Source organism: Urocitellus parryii, chromosome 2, assembly GCF_045843805.1.
Source record: "Urocitellus parryii isolate mUroPar1 chromosome 2, mUroPar1.hap1, whole genome shotgun sequence".
NCBI classification, from domain to species: domain Eukaryota; kingdom Metazoa; phylum Chordata; class Mammalia; order Rodentia; family Sciuridae; genus Urocitellus; species Urocitellus parryii.
Window position 1 is genome coordinate 146,774,556 of NC_135532.1, and position 16,426 is coordinate 146,790,981.

At 35.9% G+C, this 16,426-nt stretch overlaps 1 protein-coding gene across 1 annotated transcript in view; it reads left to right on the plus strand.

Moving 5' to 3' along the window:
* Window positions 1-16,426, plus strand: part of Epha6 (EPH receptor A6) — an 808,761-nt gene that overhangs the window by 773,429 nt on the left and 18,906 nt on the right. Inside the window, exon 15 of the mRNA XM_077794332.1 lies at window positions 5,758-5,907. Coding sequence (XP_077650458.1) covers window positions 5,758-5,907 — 150 coding nt within the window. The remainder of the gene's footprint in view (window positions 1-5,757; window positions 5,908-16,426) is intronic.

Here is a 16,426-nt window from a genome sequence, read left to right on the forward strand (position 1 = left end):
TAATCCATTTAATAAATGTCATCTAGAAGTAAAAATATGTGAAGTGTCTCCTTTGTGACTACAAATGGATTCCAACATTAGTCCTCCATTATTTTTCCAGTGAAGACATACCATCCCCATATTTTAGAAAAGAATAAAACTTCATATAATACCAGAATCACCCTAGATTAGCAAACCACAATGAAAGTGGGGTGTACATACCTCTCTGAGAAGGGGTAGGGAAATAGTTCTAAAAGGCATGCACAGAGAGTCTGGGAACATAGCTCAGTGGTACAGCACCTGCTTAGCATGTGTGAGACCCTGTATCTGATGCCAGCACCACAAAAAGAGAGTTAAAAAAAAAAGACATGCACAATCCTAGTAAGCGGTTTCAGTATAACTAGTGAGGTTTTTGAGATCTTTCTGTAATTTGCTATGATTTCCTGGGGCACCACAGTGAATTAAGGCAGAGTCTGGAGGATGTTGACCCCTCTGCCAGTGCTCACAAAATCAGACCACTTCTGCCACACAGAAAATCCCATTGACAAGAAAGTCAAATTTAAGGTAATCCTTCAGTAATCATATTAGTATTATCTTCCAACACTGATAAGACTTCATATGATTTCTCCAAATAACCGGTGGTTATCCATTAAGAGTTAAAAAGCAAAAAGAACAGAAAATCCGTGTCTTGGTGTCATACCATCCTAAGATCTTACTTGTCCACACTGTTACCTTTTTAAACAAGAAATATAAAGTTACTTTACCTCTTACTTGCCATCTAGAATGATTACTGTGACCTTTGAATTTTGGCCTAGGACCAGCCCAAGAATGTACTTGTCCCCTCTTTTGTCTGCCATGAGCCTGTCTGCTCACACAGTCTTGGTACCAGTGCTTTTGATCTATCTTATTACAGCTATTGGAAGCTGAGAGACCATGCACAAATGTTTAAAAATAAAAATCATTATGGCTTACTATTTTATAACCATTAATTCAAATCCCCTCATTTTGCATCTCTGAAATGTAAGTTTGGAAGGTTAAGACTTGCTCACAGTCACATGATGAATTGCAGTAGAGTTGCATCTCACTTGGAATTTGCAGTTCATAAAAAATAATATTGTTTAGTCAAAATTGCCACTACAAATTCTTTAAATTATCCTTTAAGCACAATAGATACGTTTTCTGTGCCATAATTCTTATTCTCACTGAAGTTTGAATACCTCAGCTATCGATTGAGGACATAAGAAATGGAAAATCTGATGGCTATTTTTATTGTCTATTCAAACCATTTTCCTTTCAAGATAAACAATGAAATCCAATGAGTGTGAAATGGAGAGGGACTTTATGAAAGTGTTTGCTTCTCTATGGAATCTCTCTTTGGGTTTCAGTATTTCGCCTCTATAACTTTACTGCATGTCAATTGACTGGTCACTCCTCTGAAGATTAGAGGGTTAAATTCTAAAACTCAGAAGTTAAATAAATGTAGGAGACAACTCCACACCGGAGCTTTAGTGTAGACAAGGATGTTATGTACAGGTATACAGAATTCCTGGTTCTCTCCTTAGTGCTTTTTCAGCTACCACCCACCACCTGTGTATTAGATAACAAGCTCTGACTACGGCTTGGAATGTGGGGGGAAATGTTTACTAGCAACAGTTTCAGTTGCCATCTAGTTTGCTTATTTCCTGTTTCTCCTTTTTTCCCTAAGTGAGGAAGCTTGCTACATAAAAAGGAATTATTAAATGGAAATGCTTTTGAGTTACATTCAGTCATTTTGATCAGCATCTTTGGTAACTTTTTATCTTTCATAAACATATGGTAAAGCAAGGAGTAATGTTCCAGTGATTGGGATTTCAAATCTAAAGTATTATTTGTTCATTTCTGAAACCTGAAACAAACACCTGGTGGTTAACGTTTTGAGGAAAAAATAAAAAGCACCTTAGTGCATTCCCTTTATAATTCAAGATCTGGGTGAAAACAGTAAGCAAGATTAAGCCACAAACATTTAAATTGTTCTATACTATTTTTTTAAATGAACTTGGCTTCTATTTCTCTACTGCAGGAAATAGAGACCAGGCAAGAGTATTTAAAGGCCTCTTTCTTGCTTTCTCATATTGCAATTAGAACTAAACTATATCTAACACATATCATCCCAGTGGAAAAAAAATGATTTGAATGCTTCCTTACCTCTCTTACATATGTGTTCAGAATTTTTCCATTCTGTGCATACTATCAGGTTCACTTTATAATGCATTTTTTGTTATTTTGCATTGTGTTTTGTACCCTAAACTTTTACTCCTTTTTTTTCAAATTTTAAGATTTTTTTTCTAGCTAACACTTTCACTTCAAGATAACACTTGTAATAGAATTTGAAATAAAGATGTACTGTTCAATTTGCAGTAGTGTTAATTTTAACAAATACTTTGAAAAAAATGTTAGTTTTTGACTGTGGCAGAGTATTAATTAGTCTGCTGGTATTGCTATGAGAAAATACCACAGACTGCATGACCTAAGCAAAAGAAATTTATTCCTCACAGTTCTGGAGGCTAGAGTCCAAGATCAAGGTATCAGCAAGTTTGGCTCCTCCTGAGGACTCCCTTTTTGGCTCACAGATGGCTGACTGCTTCTCGAGGATGTCCTCATATGGCCTTTTCCCTGTGCCTGCATGCCTCTGGGGGCTCTTCATCCTCTTATTAGGATACCACCAGTCATTTGGAGGACAGTCATACCCTTATGACTTCATTTAACCTTAATTACCCTTTTAAAAATCCTACCTTTAAATATAGCCACATTGGGGCTTAGAGCTTCAGCATATGAATTTTAGGGGAATGCAGTTCAGTTCATGATGGGTAGTGATGCTATTTATCAAATGTTATGAACTAGCTTCCCCTTGAGGGTAAAATAAAATCTCATGAAGGAAAGTGATAAAGTTATCATTTATATGTGATATTGTCATTTGAAATATAAATGTGTGAATCACTAATATAAGATGTGAGACATTATTTATAAAAATGAATGAGTAAATGACCATAAAATAACCATTAACTGTGTGTGCGTGTGTATGTATGTGTGTGTGTGTGTGTGTGTGTGTGTGTGTGTTGGGAGGGACTGTCTTAACTTAGAAAGATTTTGCAAAGGAACACTCAGGCAGACTATAATTGTTATTCATCCAGGCAGATTAGCAGTTTCACATATTGTTTGCCAGAACAAAGAAAGATCCAGAGTCAGAAATGCTAGATGAGACTACTGCTCTGCTGTTTTATTTTGGTTTTTTTTTTCTTTTTTTTAATGTTTTTTTTATTGGTTGTTCACAACATTACAAATCTCTTGACATATCATATTTCATACATTAGAATCAAGTGGGTTATGAACTCCCATTTTTACCCCAAATACAGATTGTAGAATCACATCGGTTACACGTCCACATTTTTACATACTGCCATATTAGTGACTGTTGTATTCTGTTTTAATGTCAAATCTACAGATACTGTCTTTATTCTCTGAATGCGTGGCTTCCATACTTGAAACAAGCGTGAGTTTTACTCAATGTTCAGCAAAAAAAAAAAGCAAAGAATGCTATAGTATTAATACACAAATACAAGTTATAGTACCTTTGTCCCTCAATCATAATCATAAAGATTATACCAGTTTTCTCAGAACACCACTTTATGTTCAGTTAATGGAATGTTAACACTGTTTCCATTTCTGATTTAGTGTCTTAGATTAGTATTCCTGTATTTAGCAGATAAAAATATAGGATATCCATTTAAATTAGAATTCCAGATAAATGATGAATATTTTTAGTATATATAGATCTCATTTAATATTTGGGTCACGCACAAAAACATTCTTCATGGGATATACTTATCCTTAAAAAAGTTGTTATTTGTCCAAAACTCAGATTTAACTATTGGACCTGTATCTTCTCTGGCAACCCTGCTTTAAAAGAATAAATCCTATCTCCTTGCACTTCCCTGCCCACCAGCTGCTATCACCAATTTTGTAAATTTAATTTTCCAGTCTAATTTGGTACTACTTTTAACTTCTGCCCCCAAACATGAAAACTCCAGGCCTCGGGATTTCTTCCATTATTTTGTCATGATATGTGGTAATAACTATCTGTGTTAAAACACTGAAGTTACTTGTGTCCAACTTTCCCCCCATGCTGAAGTATTAACTTCTGTAAATCAATGTCCCATAATTCTGTTTTGAAAGCACTGGTAGAACTTTAGGTTCCTAATAAGATAGTGAGGAATCTCTAAACCTCTCAATCTCTAATCTCTGAACTCTGTTTGCTCACTTTTAAAACCAGGGAAACCAGCTGAAAGTATTTCCCCCAAGGTTCTTTCTAACAATTTTATGGTTTGAGTCTTTGAAATGAGAGTTCCATTAATTCTCTAATTTGCCTTGTGAAACATAAATTGTTCCTATTTTCCGTGAATTCTTTTACTCTTCAAGTATGTACTGTTTAGATTACTAAATAAGTCATGATTAGATTATTATTCAGTTAATAAATTCAGCTTTAATCTAAATTCCTCAAGGACCAGAAACACATTCTTCCTTTCTTTTCACCCTTACTACTTGAAACACCAGACTTTGCACACAGTGGATGATCACCTGCTGTTATCATGAAAATGCTGATGTTGGAACAATCCCATTGTAGTGGGTTCTTAAGATGAAGACAATTTTGCCCTCCTCAATGGAAGCCATCTCTACTATTTGAGAGCAGTCTGGGAGCCACTCCTTGTTCTCTAGCTCCATCTAGTGGCATCCTGGTTGCCTGCAGCTGCTCATCCTGACAATTCAGAGGGGCAGAGATTTTAAAGATTGTAAATCAAATGGATGAGTTGTTTTATTCTTGTCATTACAGTATAAAGGGGTTTATAGAGTGTTTCAACAGATAAAATGTAATAAATGTTAATAAAAGTTAAGTATAACAGAATGGTGGGCTTTAATACTTGAGCAGTATAGATTGAATTCATGCCATTTAATCTCTTTAAATATGTTCAAATGTTAACTAGAACACTGAAGAAAGAAAATATAAAGTAACCTACAGTGTTCAAAAAAAATATTATTCTTCTCAGGTGCTCTGGTATAGAGTTAAAGAACATTTCTAAATAAATGTAATAGCCAACAAAAAGAAAAGGAAATAAAATTTTGGTAAACATGGGGTTGGTGCAGAATGTCACAGCTCTGTGTTTAACTACTTGTCTTCAATTAAATTAGAGCTTTATCATCATTATTATTTATAAATGCAATACAATGTTTAATGAGTGTTCAATGAAATTTAGTTTTAATGTTCTATAATCTGGAACTCTTTTCAAGTGGCATAATAATGGGCTTAATTATGTGAATCTAAGGTAAAAATAAATTTAACTAATAAATGAAATAAAATATTTCTGAAGTGTAAATTTTTCCTATTAAAACTGTTTTTTTTCCCTTTTTTTTACCGAATAACTATTAAGGGAAAATATTTCTGACATTTTAACATAATTCTGGCTTTCTTTTTTTAATACTTTTTAGATGTCAATGGACCTTTCTTTATTTTATTTACTTATACACAATGTTGAAAATCAAACCCAGTGCCTCAACATGCTAGGCAAGCACTCTACCACTGAGCCACAACCCCGGACCTCTGGATTTCTTTTGATTTTAATTTAAAACACTAATATTACTATAAAGTATTTAGATCTTTCTAACAAAAGACATTTAATTGAAGCACCATTTTGTTTCTTATTTCACTTGTGGGCCAGCTGAAAAAATCTTCACTTTCCTTTTCAGGGTGGGAAAATCCCTATAAGGTGGACGGCCCCAGAAGCTATTGCCTATAGAAAATTCTCCTCTGCAAGTGATGCATGGAGCTACGGCATCGTCATGTGGGAGGTCATGTCCTATGGAGAGAGACCTTACTGGGAAATGTCTAACCAAGATGTAAGTACATGGAGACTTCAGTCATTTTGTGAAAATAAACACTAAGCCTTGGGGGAGAAATACACCTTTTATCCTCACACGGATTAGCCCTATCTTCCTGTGAGTTGCTCAGTGCCAGAGGCTGGGTTTGAGAAGTGAGGAACCCTTAACCTTCAGCTGATTTTGGACCCTGGGGTCAGCTGATGGGCTTTGCCCTGTGAGTATCTTATCCATTTCTTAATCATTGTTCTAATGAGGCAAGACTGTGCTAATGAACTGGCCTTGACCTACAAGTAAAAAAAGAAAAAATAATGTTTACTTTTCATTTTTTCCATAGAAAATTCAATGAACAACTGTCAAACGCACATAAATTTAGGCTAGCTACCACTTAGAAGAAAAAGAATGAATGCTTTCAATGCCTTATAGATACACCATCTAGTAAGGCTCTTTTGAGATAGATGATCATTTGTGCAATCTGTTCTAGGACCTGTCCATAGTGACAGTAACAGTGATCAGAAGATGTAGGTATCCCAACAATGCCAATAAGCTGACAATATGTCTCATTCCCCACTTCCTCATCTCAGAATTCAGGCTTTGACTACTCACCTGCCTTCCTCAAAGCATCTGATGGCTCTGAGACAAGGGTGAAGGGAAATCACCTCTAATGTGATTTTGAATGTTCATATATGCAAAGACTATGTGATCATAAATAATCCCTAAACCACACAGAATACAACTATTGCAATATCCTGTTCCTTTTTTCAGTTAATCACTTGAGCAACCCACCCAGACCTCCACACCCCACACTTAGATTCTTCCTCCCTGACTTTCAAATTGTTCAAGTCTCTAAAGACTTAATCACAGAGAAAGTTTATGCTCTTCTAATGTGGGACACACACACATTGGGCTTCTGGTCAGCTGGGCAAAGCTAATGTTTCTCCCTGTCATGTAGAATTACTTTTGCAGCTGAGTCCTGCTTATTTCTGTAAGTGTATATGAACTCTGAGAGAATGCCAAGTTCAGAAACCCACACAGCATCGGGTTTGAGGTCAAACACACTGCTCATTCCTTGCTCTCCTGGTCACAACATCAAAACTGAAAGCCAGTGTGGTTGGGTGCTGCAGAACATCTGGCCTTACACACAGAGACCATATACAGCAATCTCTGCTCTACCCCTGAAACTTAGGCATTTTAGAGCCACATCATCTACCTAGAGCCTAGTATTCTCCAGAGAATCTTATTTGAAGGACCTCATTGCTCTTCCCTGACACTGGACCTTGTTTGGGGCAATTCCTGACCTCCTTTTTAGCTCTTCCTAATGTTGAGTTCTAGGAGCAAAAATTTGTCCCTTCACTGCTGAAAAGAACTCACATTTTTTTGTTGTGGCTTTTATTTGTTTTTAATTGTTAATATGTTTATTTTGATTTTTAACCAGTTAAGTATACTTAAGCAATAGAAACCATGAATTCAGTCACTACTCTAAACCCAAGAATCTACTTGTCCTGGTTTGATATGACTAAAATATGCCATTCAAACAAAACCCTAGAATTAAGTCCCTTCTAGATGAGTTATAGTCCTCACTGCATAGAAGCTGCTATACTTTAAGCCTTCTTAACTAGTATCCTACTTGGTCTTTGTGTTAACCTGTTCCCTGACAGACATGCAATTTTAAAAATTGCCTCAGAGGGTATAGTAATATACCCATAAGAGTAAACAGTTCTTCGGCATCCACAGATGACATGTAAATTTATTTGCACATTATATACAAATACTGCTGTACCAATATATTCATTTAAAAACATTTATCAGGTGCTTTCTCTATTATAGGAACTAGAGCTACAAAAGAGAACAAGTGTAACACCTAGAAAGAACCATAAGGATTATTTTGTTCAATCCCATTGTTTCCTTGGCCATAAAACTGAAGCATAGATAAGCGATGTGATTTTCCTAAAAATCACATATTAAGTGATTTGTCTGTACACTTAGAAAATAATTCCAATAAACTTCTACAATAAGTTGTGGCCAAGGAAAATAGAAGAGGGAATAATTGTGTTTTTCATGGTGGTTTGGTAGGGTCCACGGTAGCTCCTCACATAGAAGTAGTGCTTTCTTGCCCTTGTGAAATTTACATTTTAATGGGAGACAGATATACTATAAATAAAGTAAAAAACTAGAAACAAAATAAATAATTAAAATACATAATATGTGACATGATAATCACTATTATGGAGATAAAAAGAAGAGGAAGATAAATGCTGAGAACTTCATTATAATAAATTATGTACATTATAAAATATATTCATAAGTCATTCATGTTCGGAAAAGTCATAACTAGTCATTCTTTTTAGACATTCATAAATAGTTGTTTTATAATGGAAGAGACAAATAAATATAAAGAACACATACATGATGTTTCTAGTCCCCTAATTTTTCTTACCTCCTCCGGTACATTGAAGTCACCAATTTAGTTACTGTGGCAATGGTTATGTGAACCATAATTCAACCACAAAAAGTCACTTATCTTTTCAAAGTACCTCCTTTTGGTGACCAATAAATACATTAAAGGGACTGGGTCAAAAGATTTTTTAATGTCCCTTTTAACAATAACATGCTATGATTTTATAATCACTGAAAAAAATCATTGTCACTCCTTTCTCAGCAAATGAATGATTTAAATTGCTCTTTCTTGAAGTTTAGGATTTTTCCGATCTCTGTGCAGATGCCAAGAATTAGATAGGATATCCAGAGAGTGGAGCAGGTACAAGTGAAAATGCCAGACCACAAGATAGATACTTTAGGAGAGCAGCTTCTGCAGGAAAAGGCTCCAATGTGCAATTTTCAGCATAGACCACCCTGTAAGTGGCCTACACTAGTATGGACTCTGCTGTCAGGCTCTCGCTGTCTGGATGTTGCCCAACAGTTTACCCAGCCATTCTGGCCATGGGTCTTGATGATATGTGTCCATGATGACCATTTAGACACTGATTTCGCCTATTAAGCCTTGTTTGGCCACAGAGACTCTATCTGGAATCAGAAAAGCTGTTGCAGCCAGGAAGAGACTCCTAACATTAAGCCCATTCTCATTCATTCAGGATTGCCAATGCCATGGCATAAAACTGATCTCTTCTTCCACTCAGAGCCTTGTTGCTTTTCCATGCCCAGGTAGGGCCTAAATTAATGTATTTTCATTGTCTTGGTGTTGGTTATCAAACAATACTCAAGCAAGAGAACAGGGGGAAAAAAGGCAGGGGTGGGCTTTGGGGCAGGGAAACAAACCTGGAGGTCCTCAGATCAATACAAGACTAGAGCAAAGTAGAAAAAGCTAAGATCTTTTATGTGTCTCATGAATATTTTTTGCAGCTATAGTAAAGAGAGTTGGAATTCTGTTTAGCTAAACATATTGAAAGTTAGCATATCCGTGACAGATCCTATAACCAGAATTTCAGTTTGGAAGCAAAAATAGTTTAATCAAAAATTTCCCAGCTGCTCTCTCAAAATACTGGCTCTTCCCTATTTGTCCTGCATTCTTCATTCATTTGGTCAAAGTATATAGTCTTACGTTTGACTTAGTCCAAGCCAAGATGCTTTTGAAATAAGGAAAGTCATGAAATAGAAAATAAAATTTCAGTTATACATTTTTATTGTATTTTGGTGAGTTTAGAAAAGCTTTGGGCATGGATAAAATAGAATGTCACCATGCTTTGTGATTTTTAAGTGAGTTTAGGAAATTTCAGATAGTGTTTATGAAATAGTTTCTTCATTCTGCAGACTGCAATGTATTCTGTTACAATGAACAATTCTGAGTTCGCAGAATCTGCATTAGTGAATAACATAATGAGTTTCCCAAAGGTCAGTGGTATTGTGTGGTAGGAAAAGGAAATGAGAAAAAGCAGAGTACGCAGAACACTAGTCCCTAAAAAATATAACAAAAAATAATAGTAGGTGTCATCTACTTAGCCACTGAGCAGATACTTCTTAAACATCTGCCAATCAATAAACCAGGTGTGCCTGTGGGACAGGATGGGGAGTGAGGAAACGTAATCCACCATTGTGTTAAGTAAAATAAGGCAGGCACAGAAAGACAAATTCTGAAATGTTCTTACATGTGAATGCTAAACAACTTGATTTCATAGAAGTAGAGAGTAGAACAGTAATGGTTACAGGAAGAGGAGGTAAGCAAGCATAGAGGATGGTCCAATAACAATTCCGTAGGAGGAATAAGTTCTAGCATTCTATATAGCACAGTAGGACACCTATAATCTACAAGAAATGACTATATGTTTATAATACTAAAAGCTAGAAAAGAGGATTTTGAAGGTTCCATGCAAAGAAATGAATGGCAAAAGTTTATGGAAACAAAAATGTTAATTACCCTGTTTGATCATTATACATTGTATTTAAGTATGGAATTTTCACACTATACCACATATATAAGTACAATTAAAAAAAGATCAAAGAGTGAGATGTGATGGCACATTCCTCTAACTCCAGCTACTCAAAAGTTTGAGACAACAGGGTAGCAAGTTCCAGGCCAGCCTGGGAAACTTAGTAAGACCCTAACTCAAAATTTAAAAATAAAAACAACTGAGGATATAGCTTAGTGGTAGAGTACTTGCTTTGGAGTCAATCTTCAGTACAGAAAAAAAAATGACAAACTAAACCTAGCCCTTGCTCAAAAACTCTTTATTCAGGTAAGGAAATAAGGTTCTAGTATTTGTAAGTCTTACCCTCACCTACAGCTAACTAGAGTGACATTTATGAAGAGTAGAGGCTTTGTTTTCTATCTTAAAAAAAAAGGAAGAATACTGTGTTACTGTGTGAATACAGCAGTCATTTCTTTAAATATATGCAAATAAAATATGAAAACTATTATTCAACATTCTTTCGATTGTAAATAATAGGAACCCAACCTGAACTAACTTAAGCAAAAATAAAAAATAAATCATCATGAAACTAAGAAGATGATGTAGCATGCCAGGTCCAAGGGATCATGCAGTACTTCTAATGATTCCCTAGGTTCCTTGACCTCATTTTCTCCTATTGCTAAGTTCTTTGCTATTTTCCTTATACTCTAGGACTCTGTGTTCCAGTTTAACAATCCCAGAACAACAAGACCTCTTTGTACAAATTTATACATACCAATCCCAGAGGAGACCCTGGCTGCATTAGACCCTTGCCAAACCCTCAACCAAAACTGTCAGGGAAACTGATGCTATGATTGTCCAGCTAGGTCTACATGCCTCTCTACATTCTGAGGTAGGAGGAACACTGTGACTGGCAACTTCCCCATAATAACATCAAATGAAGGAGGAATTTCCCCAAGTGCTGCTAGAAGTATATTATTTTTTTTCCTTTATTGGTATACATTGTCTTTTTTCCTTTATTTATTTATTTATTGTACTGTGGATTAAACCCAAGAGTGCTTTTCTACTCTTTACTCTTTAGTGCTTTACTAACGCCAAGGTCGCGGGTTCGTTCCCTGTACGGGCCACCAAATGCCGCAGTCTGGCTGGGCACAATTCAGGAGCCATTTGTCAAAAGAAACTAACTTTATTTTTAGAACTACACATGCCAAACAAAACAGCTCCTCAGGAAAAAACCCTCAGAGCCCAACTGCCACCACCAGCTTCCCACAAGCCTCTCACCCCAACACCAGCCTCTCCACCTCCCACAATCTTCCTGCTCTTGAGGCCGATTGGCTGGGTCGCGTGGGCGGAGCCAAAGAAGTCCCCCAATGAGCAGCTCCGTGGTCTGAAAAGGCAGGGAAACAGCCCAATGAACATCACCGCAGAGGAGCCAATCAGCTAGATGTTGCTGGGGCCGCTGTGAGCCAATCATCAGCTGGCAGCTGGAAGTTTGCTGGCAGCTGGAAGTTTGCTGGGGCCCCTTTGGCTGTGGCTCTCAACAGAGCTACATCCCCAGCCCTTTTTATTTTTTATTTTGAATTTTATTTATTTTATGTCACTAAGTTGCTGAGGCTGGCCTCGAACTTGCAATCCTCCTGCTTCATCCTCCTTAGTCACTGAGATTACAGACATGCACCACTGCATCCAGCTGTATACATCATTTTTAAGAGCAACTTTATTACAAATATCAACTGGCACCAAAATAGTAACAGTGTTCATTACTAGATTCTAATGAGGCAGTAGGTTATACTGAAAAGACCAGTAGGGTTAGACTTCTTTCCACCTCAGAACCATTGACATTTTGGACCAGATAGTTCTTTGCTGTGGGTGTTGTCCTGTGCATTATAGGATAGTTAGTAGGGTACCCAGCCTCTACATGCCAGACTTCAGTAGCACTACACCAGTTATGGCAATCAAAAATGTCCCTAGATGTTGCCCTGGAAGCAATGAGAGACAAAACCACCCCTAGATCAGAGCTAGAAAGATCCAGGATCAAATGCCAGCTCCACAATTCATTGACTATGTAATCTTTGGCAAGTAGTTTAAAGTTTCTTTTTTTAATATTTTTTAGTTGTAAATGGACACAACCCCTTTATTTCATTTATTTAAATCTATGTGGTACTGAGGATTGAACCCAGTGCCTCACACATGCCAGGTGAGCACTATACCACTGAACCACAACCCCACCCCCAGTTTAAAGTTTCTGAAATACTCTTTACTGAGGTTCTACATATCCAACAGCCAAATTCAAAAGAATGAGTGGTAATATATCATGTATGGCACTTGTTACATAGAGGATGTTTAATTAGTCAGTGGTAACAACATATTAAATTTTCAAGTATTTTAGATTATTAGTTCACTTGATATTCCAGATAATTCAATGAGGTAAATTATTACTCCCATTTCTAGATAATTGAGGTTTAGTATTGGTATATCAAGGAGCTGGTGAGTGGTCATACTGAAGTTCCAGCCACTGGTTAACAAAATTTATGATTCTGTCCTTTAAGCTGTACTATAGAAGTCCCAGTTTCCAAGAAGTATCTGCACACCACAAAGTTCTACACAATGAGATCAATGCATCTTTAATTATGTATGCCAGTCTATCACAAGAGAAGCATTTCCATTGTTTCTTTGTAAAAAAAAAAAAATTTAGTTGTAGATGTACACAATACCTTTGGTTGTTTTTTGGATTTTTTTTTTTTAATGTGGTACTGAGGATTGAACCCAGTGCCTCACACATGCCAGGCAAGCACTCTACCACTGAGCCAAAACCCCAGCCTTTCCATTGTTTTTATTAGCAAAAGAATGTTTAGAAATATAAATCCTTTGGGCAGAATTTGTGTCTTGGTGTCAAAAATTTATGAAATGTACCATCTTGTTCTTATATTTGTTAAATATATTAAATCAAATTTTAATGATTGGCATATTTAGCTCATTAACAGAAATATATCACAGGCACCTTGCAAGTGCATGGCTGCTTTCTACTTTCTAAATGATGAGGTTTAGTTTTCCTTCCTTATAACGTATCTCAGGAAAATGTTTTATGGTATTTTTCATCCACATTCTAAATAAGTGTTACTTACTGCATACTGGAAGTACATGTGCTGGAGCCACACAAGCTCTGAAGATGACAGACATCAAGGGCACTGTGGCTCTCCCCTCCATCACTTATACTGTGGAATGTGCTTCACAGAAGAGAATGGAAGCAAAACATGAACAGCAGGCAACATTAAATAACCAAATCCCCACAGAGCCAAGACGTAGGGAAAATACTCTCACCACTTAAATGAGAGGCAACTTAGCCTGAGCTAATGATATGAGTGCAAGACTGGAGTCTTGGGTTTGGTTTGGTTTTGTTTTGTTTCCCTGACATGATGCTGTTAAAAAAAAAATTGCCTTGAAGCATTTTGAAACTCAGGTGCCTCCCGGGTATGGTAACATTTAGGCATATGCTACCAAGCTAGTTCAGTTTCCCAAAAACATACTAGGGAGCATCTCATTTGAGGCTTACTAGGAAGCATAATGCTGCCTAGGTGTTTTTGCTTTGATTTTTTTCCCTCTTGCATTTTAAAAGCTTTTATATAATAATGAGTTGTGCTTTAGGTTGCTCTTTGAAGCTTACCTGAGAGGGGGAAAATTGGAATTTATATTTAGGGTTTTATTTTTACAAGTATGTGCCTGGAAACAACCTTTTGACCTTATCTGAATTGATTCCTTTCTTCAAATTATAAGAAAGAAAATAACCTTTTCCCGTATTTCCAGTTTGTCCTCATAATTCTATAACCTTTCTCCATTATGGGTCAGTACTTCAGCCTAGAATGGTGGATATGTAGAATCCACTTACCTAGAAATGCAGCATGATTTTATGACTCAGAGAGTCCAGTCATTTCCAATTTTTGTCTCTGATTAGATTTTCAAAACTCGACTTTATTATGTAATGGTCCTTGTGTAATGATCTGTGTAAGATACAGTAAATTGCTAAAAACCTATTCCTATTATTTCAACCTACCATATTATAGAAAAAAAATTTGCCTTTATTTGAATATGTGTTTTACTGATGCAATTTTCAAAACAGCCTTCCTGTTCTCAATTTTTCAGTAATTTCTACTACTGGTATGTACACAATAGAAGCACTTTAATTAAATAAATACTAAGTATACTAGCATGATGAATGTCTGATCTAAGGCAAGAGTAATGGAGAATATTAAAAGATGTAATCAATCACCATTGTGAATAATTCAAAAAGTAAATTTCCAAGTACAGGAAACCAGTAACCAATATGCTACTACCACAGTGTAATTTTCAAAGGAAAGTTGTTTTTAACCAAATGACCACAACACTAGAAAATGTATATTTTAACCAAATGACCACAATGCTAGAAAATATACAGCAATATTTTCATAAAAAATTAACTATAGCTTCAGTTTCTATTTGGAATAAATATGCCTACTATCTTTAGCTCTCATGATTTTTATTTAATTTTGTTTACAAACACGGCATTCTACCTTTTCATTTATACTCACAAACTATTTTTCCATAGCTAGTCAATATTTTTAGTGGGCCCAGGAAATGTATTATTTAGAGTTGGCTAATATCGTCATAAAATCAAAATGATGCACCAGAGAAGAAATGTTTCTTTTTCCCCAGAGAATGTTTAAGAAAATGGTGTACAATTGCAGGCAGAGTCCACTCCTTTTTCTCCTTATTAATGAGGTGACAGAAACTTGCTCAACACCTAGCTTGTTAGTGACAGCTTGGGACTTCAGTGGAATTCAGGCAACTGCTTCACTAATGCTCTTACATACGGAAGTTCTGTAGAAGGTGTTAGTTATCTCAGTTTCAAGAAGTGTGACTTTCAAATTGTTAGGGATAAAGATTTTCCAAATGATATATCATGTCATCAACAACCTATACCTTTTACTGTTCCCCCGTTTGTCCTCTCATTCAGCAGTACAAGGCATGGTGACCTAATAAGGAACAGGTACTTTTTTATTTTGTAAAGATCCTACATACCCTCCATACGTATGATTTGGCATCATCCTAGTGATTTCCAATAAAAAGCGTTTTTGAATAAAGTGTAAGGTTTTCAGAAGATTTTCATCTAAAGTTAAAAGGGAAATCTAATGCCAAATAACAAGTTATAAATTAGCCTCTGAAAATGAATTCTCTTTCTGCATCTTATTCTTCTATTACTCTATCCTCTTTTCAGGACACTGAGTTCATTTAAGTCTTGATTGCTTTTAAATGAATTTTAAATTCTGTTATGTTGAAAAATGCTGAATGAGAAAGTGGGTTAAACTTTCTATGAATGTTACTTGTAATTATTTATGATCTTCCTTCTTTCCTTCCTTTGCTCCTTCCTTCCTCCCTTCTTCGTTAGTAACCCTCCCTCCCTCCTTCTCTCTTTCCCTCTTGTTCCATGTAGACACACCTCTATGTTAAACATCAGAGAATACATTTTTATTGTTGTTATATTATAAATCTAAATACCCTAATCTATGTAAGTAATCACTATCACAAAAAGTAAATACATACTGGGGCCCTGTCTCACTACTCACTTCTATATGAAATTATAGTTTCTCTACAAAGCTATGATGAATATTTAGAGGGAAGATAAAACAACATCATTTCACATTCCCATTTACTATACATTTCAGCCTATGCTAAATTTTTGAGACAGCTTCTTTTGAAAGAGAATGTGAATAACTAAACAGAATATGCTTTTTTGTAGATATTTAGTAGTCGGAAAAATGTGATCTCCTGAACAGTCCAAGCAGTCCTGTTCAATAGTATAGTTCAGGAATATCTCAGCATCTTAATATTGACTGTCTCATCTTTGTTTGCCTGGTTTAATAAAAGATGTGCATTGCCTGCTTTGATTCAGAAACTATCATCACAATTGGAAAACTCATCAGATTCAGCAAGAGCAGAGCAGTCTGCGACGTGCCCCAACTGAGCCTTATGTTGATTCTCAGCTGTTAAAAAATTTCAGTGTGGATGACAAGGAACCAGTATAGTCTATTTAGAACAACCAACCAGGTTTCAGATAACAATTTCTGACAAAATCTAATTCCTTCTATTTCTGCATGGAAATTATCATTGCAGTCACTTTATTTTAATTTTTTCTTACATTT